The sequence below is a fragment of the Colobus angolensis genome, unplaced genomic scaffold (genome assembly GCF_000951035.1).
Source record: "Colobus angolensis palliatus isolate OR3802 unplaced genomic scaffold, Cang.pa_1.0 Scaffold10, whole genome shotgun sequence".
NCBI classification, from domain to species: domain Eukaryota; kingdom Metazoa; phylum Chordata; class Mammalia; order Primates; family Cercopithecidae; genus Colobus; species Colobus angolensis.
Window position 1 is genome coordinate 23,149,649 of NW_012110919.1, and position 8,430 is coordinate 23,158,078.

The following is an 8,430-nucleotide window of genomic DNA, read 5'->3' on the forward strand; positions in this document are numbered from 1 at the left end:
TTCACCATGTTGCCCAGGATGGTCTCAATCTCTTGACTTCATGATCTACTGGCCTCAGCCTCCCAAAGTGCTGGGATTACAGGTGTGAGCCACCGCTCCTGGCTTGTATTTTTCTTTTTTTTTGAGACGGAGTTTTGCTTTTGTTACCCAGGCTGGAGTGCAATGTCGTGGTATCGGCTCACTGCAACCTCTACCTCCTAGGTTCGGGCAATTCTCCTGCCTTAGCCTCCCGAGAAGCATGTGCCACACCAGCTAATTTTGTATTTTTAGTAGAGACGTGGTTTCTCCATGTTGGTCAGGCTGGTCTTGAACTCCCTACCTCAGGTGATCTGCCTGCTCGACTTCCCGAAGTGTTGGGATTACAGGCGTGAGCCACCGTGCCTGGCCTGTAATGTATTTTTACTCCAAACAACCTGCCTTATCCCCATTTCCCAAAGATTTAAATCATTCAAAAAGTACCCTGTCTTCTCCAGGTTGCTCCTAAGAATTGGATTTAAAATCTGTAGTAAAAAACAAAATTTTTTTTTTTTTTGAGACACAGTCTTGCTCTGTTACCCAGGCTAGAGTGCAGTGGCGCGATCTCAGCTCACTGCAGCCTCTGCCACCCAGGTTCAAACGATTCTACTGCCTCAGCCTCCCAAGTAGCTGGGATTGTAGGCGTGCACCCCCATGGCCCAGCTAATTTTTGTATTTTTAGTGGGCATGAGGTTTCACCGTATTGTCCATGCTGGTCTTGAACTCCTGATTTGAAGTGATCTGCCCACTTGGCTTCCCAAAGTACTGGGATAACAGGCATGAGCCACCGCACCTGGCTAAACACAAGGTATTAATGTACTTATTGAAATGCACATGATATCTCACTGCACCATGAACATCATGTGGAAGATATCAGCACTCTATCAGGCATTCATGTCTCAATTTACTAAAAGCCAATAAAAACAAAGTTGAAAAAGTCCATTAACTGTTTTCTATTATACTCCACATAAAATAATGCTAAATACTAGTCATGAGTATTTTTGTCAGATGAGCAACTAGGACAGAAAGTGGGTTATAGCTGAGGCTGATTGAACTAGCACCAGGAAGAAACAATTTTCAAGATATAACTAGTGGCTGGGCTTGGTGGCTCACGCCTGTAACCTGAGCACTTTGGGAGGCCGAGGCGGGTGGATCACCTAAGGTCAGGAGTTTGAGATCAGCCTGACCAATATGGAGAAACCCCGTGGTGGCGCATGCCTGTAATCGTAGCTACTTGGGAGGCTAAGGCAGGAGAATCGCTTAAACCTGGGAGGTAGAGGTTGTGGTGAGCCGAGATTGTGCCATTGCACCCCAGCCTGGGCAAAAGAGTGAAACTCTGTCTAAAAAGAAAAAAAAAAAAAGATATAACTAGTAACAGTTTGTTACCCAACTGAGTAAATAAAACCAAGAAAAGGGAATAAACAGGAAGAACGCTAAGTGTGCGTCACAGATGACGCAGCTCTATCTGCGTAAAAGAAAGGAAAGGATCAGGGCCGGGCGCGGTGGCTCAAGCCTGTAATCCCAGCACTTTGGGAGGCCGAGACGGGCGAATCACGAGGTCAGGAGATCGAGACCATCCTGGCTAACACGGTGAAACCCCGTCTCTACTAAAATATACAAAAAACTAGCCGGGCGAGGTGGCGGGCGCCTGTAGTCCCAGCTACTCCGGAGGCTGAGGCAGGAGAATGGTGTAAACTCGGGAGGCGGAGCTTGCAGTGAGCTGAGATCCGGCCACTGCACTCCAGCCCGGGTGACAGAGCCAGACTCCGTCTCAAAAAAAAAAAAAAAAAGAAAGGAAAGGATCTAGTCCACTTCTTCCTTCAGCATCAAGAGAAGGCAGAAGACAAACTCAAAGAAAGAAATGGTAGCCAGAAAGCAGAATGGAGTCTGATTAGAGATGGAAATTGGTTTTGTCTCATTCCTTCGGTCTGTGTGGTGGCTGTGAAAGTGGTTGAAAAACCAGGCCAGGTGCAGTGGCTCACATCTGTAATCCCAGAATTTTGGGAGGCCAGGGGGCCGAGGCAGGAAGATGGCATGAAGCCAAGTCTACCCTGGCCAATGTAGAGAAAGCCCTTCTAAAAAAAAAAAAACAACAACAACAACAAAATTAGATTTCAGAACTGGTTCTGAAATCCAATTCTCTACACTGTGCCCAAATGATCAAAATGATCTTTCTGAAATGTAAATTTGATCTTGAAAAGAAAAAAAATTACAAAAATAAACTTATAAATAAACAATAGCATTCTATGATATACCACCTCATCTGTCTACTAAAAATAATCAACAGTTTATCAGCCAGGCACAGTGGCTAATGCCTGTAATCCCAGCATTTTGGGAGGCTGAGGTGAGTGGATCACCTGAGGTCAGTAGTTCGAGACCAGCCTGGTCAACATGGCAAAACCCCATCTTCACTAAAAATATAAAATTAGCCAGGTGTGGTGGTGCACGCCTGCAGTCCCAGTTACTCGAGAGGCTGAGGCATGACGACTGCTTGAATCCGGGAGGTGGAAGTTGCAGTGAGCCGAGATCGCGCTACTGCAGTCCAGCCTGGGTGACAGAGTGAGACTCCGTCTCAGAAATAATAATAATAATAATAATAATAATAATAATAATAAAGTTTATTAAATTCTTCCTGCCTTTCTCTGCAAAAAATAATTTTATCTTATTTTCCTGACGAGATCTTTGGGAGCTCTTCCCAGAATGGCCTTCTCTGACATCTCTCTGTATCAAAAAGACCAACACTGCCTCCTACTGCAGCCCTTCCTGAGTACTCCTGGTTAGGGATGCCATCACTCTCTCTTCCAATCTCCACCCTGAACCACATGCATTTATGTACAAGTATAAACTCTCTTAGACCAAACCACCCCAAAGAGGTCCTGAATTTACTTCCTCTGTCTCAGCATCTCTCACAGTTCTATGCTTATACCAAGGCTCAAAACTTACTAAATGAACTGCATGATTCTGAGGGCAAATGGCTTGTCTTACACCCCATATGACAGGTTGAATTTTAGTCCCAGTTCTGGCATTCTCTGGCCATGACACTTTTCGCTTGCAAATTCTTATCTCTGGGCCTCAGTGTCCTCCTCCTGTATAAACTCAAGTGGTTGGAAAAAATGGTCCCTGAGGAAACTTCCAACTTTAAAATGTTATGGTTCTAAAACAGTTAATTTATATCAAAAGGTATACTGGGGATGGGTATCGTGGCTCATGCCTATAATCCCAGCACTTTGTGAGGCCAAAGCAGGAACACTGCTTGAGCTCAGGAGTTCAAGATCAGTCTAGACAACATAATGAGACCCCATCTCCACAAAACAAACAAACAAAAAAACAATTAGCTGGGTGTGATGGTGCACATCTGTAGTCCCAGTTACTTGGGAAGCTGAGGTGGGAGGATCACTTGAGCCCAGGAGTTTGAGGCAGCAGTGAGCTGTGATCACACCACTGCACTCCAACATGGGCAACAGAGCAAGACTCTGTCTCAAAAAAAAAAAAAAAGTAAAACTGGAATGGTGGGGAACAAAGAAGTGCCTAGAACTTAACTGGTATAGCGGATGGACTGAAGATACAGATAAACACTTTAAGGAATGCACATATCTCAGTATGGCTTTGTTCAAGGCAACTGGACAATTCCTTGAAAAACTCCCAAATGATACCCAAGAATTGACTGAGGACTCCATGGAATTGGAGCAAGACACTTGTCCAGCTAAATAAGCAGGGCAGTGATAAGCTGCAAAAACCCAGTTTATTTATATGCTCCTTAGTGTCCATCAAGCTCCTCCTGTGTGCCATGTCCCCTACCAGGTATCAGAGGTACAGCAATGAGCAAGCCAGGCACAGTCCCTGCTCTGTGAAGCTGACATTCTTCTTCCAGCCACCAGGCCACTTGTGGGTAGACAAAGATTCCTGTAGACTTTTACCCCTCATCACTTCCGTGCTTGGGAACATGATCTTCCCCTTCCCCCACTGCCTTCTCTGGGTTCTGCTCCTGCCTCAGCCTCCGGAGTAGCTGGGACTACACGCGCCCGCCACCTCGCCCGGCTAGTTTTTTGTATTTTTAGTAGAGACGGGGTTTCACCGTGTTAGCCAGGATGGTCTCGATCTCCTGACCTCGTGATCCGCCCGTCTCGGCCTCCCAAAGTGCTGCGATTACAGGCTTGAGCCACCGCGCCCGGCCCCAGCTTAACTCCTAATTATCCTCCTGGAGATGCCGCTTCTCAGGAGGTCCTGGCTTCATTAGGGCCCCAGTTCTCAGTCCCAATGCTGCACACTGCTCTTCTGTAACACTGGTTATGGCTGTGATTTATTTACTTGTGTGATTTCATTCTGGGTTCCCCTCTGCTGGGAAATCCAGAAGGCCAGCATCTGATACACCTTTCTGGTTAAGTACCACAGTGCAGTCTGCAAAGGGAGCAACCATCCTGGATTTAGGGGATAAAAGAAAGGTACAGGCCTCACCTGTTCTTTGTCTGTAGCAACATCACTTATGACTAAGACCTGGTATGTTGGGAATCAGGAGACTGTAGAGTAGATCTCATACTTAGTAACTGTTATTTCTACTGGCTGCCAAGCCATCAACAGCCCAGCAGAACTAAAATATTAGGCTGCTGTAGCCCAGCTGATAAGAAGCCCAGAGTGAATGGCAGACACCAAGTGCAGCTGATACAAGAGATTCCAGATCTAGATTTCATTGCAGCATGAGAGCCTCAAACTAAGCTTTACTTTTTTTTTTTTTTTCACTCTCTGGCTCTTGGAAGGAAAGAACAACTCATGCTGCTTTGGGGAATTCCACAAGGGTTCAGAATCAGCATACAAAAAAAGGACTTGGTCTCAGAATGCTGATTCCTTGAACTTAGGATAGGGAAGGAGAAAAAGGACCTCTTGAATAAAGTCAAATACTTGGAATGGTTCATTTCTGCTGGTGGCTCTTTTTATTTTTATTTATTTTTATTTTTTATTTTTTTTTGAGACGGAGTCTCGCTCTGTCGCCCAGGCTGGAGTGCAGTGGTGCAATCTCAGCTCACTGCAAGCTCCGCCTCCCGGGTTCACGCCATTCTCCTGCCTCAGCCTCCCGAGTAGCTGGGACTACATGCGCCTGCTGCCATGCCCGGCTAATTTTTTGCATTTTTAGTAGAGACGGGGTTTCACTGTGTTAGCCAGGATGGTCTCGATCTCCTGACCTCGTGATCCGCCCGCCTCGACCTCCCAAAGTGCTGGGATTACAGGCATGAGCCACCGCGCCCGGCCCCTGGTAGCTCTTTTTAATTCTGGGAAGGGTTACAATGGGCCTGTACACAGTGGGGTTCGGCCCCTGCACTCACGTGGTGTCGTCCCAGCGCTGTAGACACTGGCTGTGGAAGCTGTGGTTACATAACGTTGTGAGGATGCCATTCACAGACTCGTCCATGCGCTCCAGACACACTGTGCACTTGGGGAGCTCAGTCAGGTCCATCACTGGGAGGCTGGCACCCTACAGGAAACACCTCACATAAACCTTACTCTTCATCTACCAGCAATACTTTATTTTTCCTTCTTTTTTTTTTTTGAGACAGGGTCTCGCTCTGTCACCCACACTGGAGCCCAGTGGCGCAATCATGGCTCATTACAGCCTTGACCTCCCAGGCTCAAGTGATCTACCACCTCAGACTCCCCGGTAGCTGGGACTACAGGCATGAACCACTGTGCCAGGCCTTTCTTCTTTTAATACTAGTTTTCTAGTTGCTTTTTTGACTCCTGGTAGGATATCCTCAATATCATTGCTCTAAGCAAATAATTTAAATTGGTAATATTTTCATTCATTTATTCATTCATTCAAGAAACATGCAAGTACCTCCTATATTCCAGCACTGTGCCAGGTATTGGGAATACAGTGGTGAGCAAAACAAAGATCTGTGCCCTCACAGAACTGACATTCCAGGAAGGGAGACTGCTGCCAAAACCTTAACATATAAATCTCAAATGTGACCAGACTCCTAGCTCAAGCTCTAAGTGTCTACGACTATAATAGAATACAAAGGAACAAAAGAATAGCTGGACCTGAAGGAGTTTTCCATAGAGTAAGTTATAACTTAACACTTTCTACTCAGTGATAACAGCACCAACAACACTGATTTTTCTTTATTCCCTCATTTTACAGATAAAGATTGAGCCCCTGCTATGCGCAGCAGACAGACACTGTTCTAGGTGTGGAACAGTGGTAAGCAAAAACAGATTCGTTAAGTCCAAAAAACAGTCAGTTCCTGTCCCCACAGAGCTTAGAATCTAGTGGAAGGAGAGACAAAAATCAAATTAAAAAGCAAACAGTACAGAAAACCACAAAAGAGTGTGAATTACGGGGCATGACAGTCTAGATGGTCAGGAAAGGCATTCCTAAGACAGTGCTTGACTTGACGCTTCCAGCCAGAAGAGGAGAAGGAACTACTTAGGCAAAGGTCGGGGAGCACACACTTACGGACAGAGAAAAAGCACATTAACCTCTAGTCCCTGAAGAGTAGATACTTATAGGAAATCTCTCAAGAAGCCACGTTAAGAAAGGAATCTCTAAAACTGAGGCCTCGTGCAGCATCCAGCACAAAGGATGCCCAATTTTATCACGTCAAATTTTTTTTGAGTTTGATAAATTTATTGGTATTTTAGTAAAGACATTCATCTCAGTTGTTTCTCTCTCCCAGCTTGACCTTAGGTTAATATTTCATTTGGGTCAAGAAAAGAGTATGTAGGAGAGGTATGTTAACAAACAGGAAAATGGATAAAAATGGATAGTTTGCCTACATTAAAGTAAGTTAAATTCATGTATTTTGATATAATTAAATCATGTAAGAACTAAGAGTTCTATATACATTTCCATTGTTTTACTTGGGGCTTATTCTAAACTTAAATGCTTGTGAACAAGTGTTAGGAATACACACAGCATGCTTCTCTGGAGTTATTACCAACTAAAAGAGCTCAGCGAGCAGTTACCACCAATAAAACAGTCTGAAGCTGCCTCCAAATATAATATTGTAGGAGTTTTCAAGGAAATTTTTATACTGTATGCTTCTTCTGTGACTATGCTTTTAAAAATGTGTTTAACTGTCACATTAAGAAAGATGCCAGGCAGGGTGGCTCACATCTGTAATTCCAGCATTTTGGGAGGCTGAAGCAGGTGGATCACAAGTTCAGGAGTTCAAGATCAGCCTGGCCAAGATGGTGAAACCCTGTCTCCACTAAAAATACAAAAAATTAGCTAGGTGTGGTCGTGGGTGCCCTGTAATCCCAGTTACTTGGGAGGATGAGGCAGAGAATTGCTTGAATTTGGGAGGTGGAGGCTGCAGTGAGCTGAGATCGCGCCACTGCACTCCAGCCTGGGTGACAGAGTGAAACTCTGTCTCAAAAAAAAAAAAAAGCTCATATACAATACAAAATACAAAAACAAACACCCTACGATACACAAATCTCACAAAGCGTATGTGGTGAGATTCCAAAAAAATGTTTGAAGATGCATTTTCTTTCCTTCTATTCCAGTATCTAGAATGTGCTTTTTGAGAGGCCATTTATTATTTTATGTATACATTTAAAATAAATCATGTAATTTTACTAGTAAGAAAGCCGGGTCAGCATGGTGGCTCACACTCATAATCCCAGCACTTTGGGCCAAGGCGGGCAGATCACGGGGTCAAGAGACCAGCTTGGCCAACGTGGTGAAACCCTGTCTCTACTAAGAATACAAAAATTAGCTGGGTGTGGTGGCATGTGCCTGTAATCCCAGCTACTCCGGAGGCTGAGGCAGGAGAATTGCTTGAACCTGGGAGGCATAGGCTGCAGAGAGCCGAGACTGCTCCACTGCACTCCAGCCTGCGTAACAGAGCAAGACTGTCTGGGTCGGGGAGGAAGCCAGTAGTTAAGTTCAATTTAAACTGGATTTCATAAGTTAGTAATTTAAATCCTTAGACAAAGTTAAAGAAAGTGCATCTTCTTGTTTTCCATCTTCATACAATGTTAAAATTTTTTTTTGGTGTTTATACTTTTAAATAAATAAAACAGCCAAATGCTTAATGTGTACATTTAATTTTTTGGTGGTGGTGGTTCGTATTTTAAAAGAAAAGCTTCCTTATGATTTGCCTCAAGTTCTGGTGGAAACGCTTACAGCAACTAGTTAATAAACAAAAAATAAGAGAAGCACATTCAAACTACTGATTTACTTTGGTAGCAAATGGTTTTTCTTTGAAGACTAATGAAGATACACAAGACCCATTAAGGTGAAGTGGGCTATTTCAAATATTCAACAGGTTACATTTTTAAAAAATTCTTTATTATTATTTTTTTAATCTCGGTTCATTGCAAGCTCCGCATCCCGGGTTCATGCTATTCTCCTGCCCCAGACTCCCAAGTAGCTGGGACTATAGGTGCCCGCCACAATGCCTGGTTAATTTTTTGTAC

The 8,430-nt window shown here is 44.2% G+C and overlaps 1 protein-coding gene across 2 annotated transcripts in view; it reads right to left on the minus strand.

Annotated features, from left to right (window-relative positions):
* The window catches only part of BRAP (BRCA1 associated protein), a 54,782-nt gene that overhangs the window by 31,219 nt on the left and 15,133 nt on the right, over positions 1-8,430 (minus strand). For both annotated transcript variants that reach the window (XM_011936617.1, XM_011936622.1), the window contains one exon: positions 5,334-5,482. In XM_011936617.1, the coding sequence (XP_011792007.1) occupies positions 5,334-5,482 (149 nt within the window). The remainder of the gene's footprint in view (positions 1-5,333; positions 5,483-8,430) is intronic.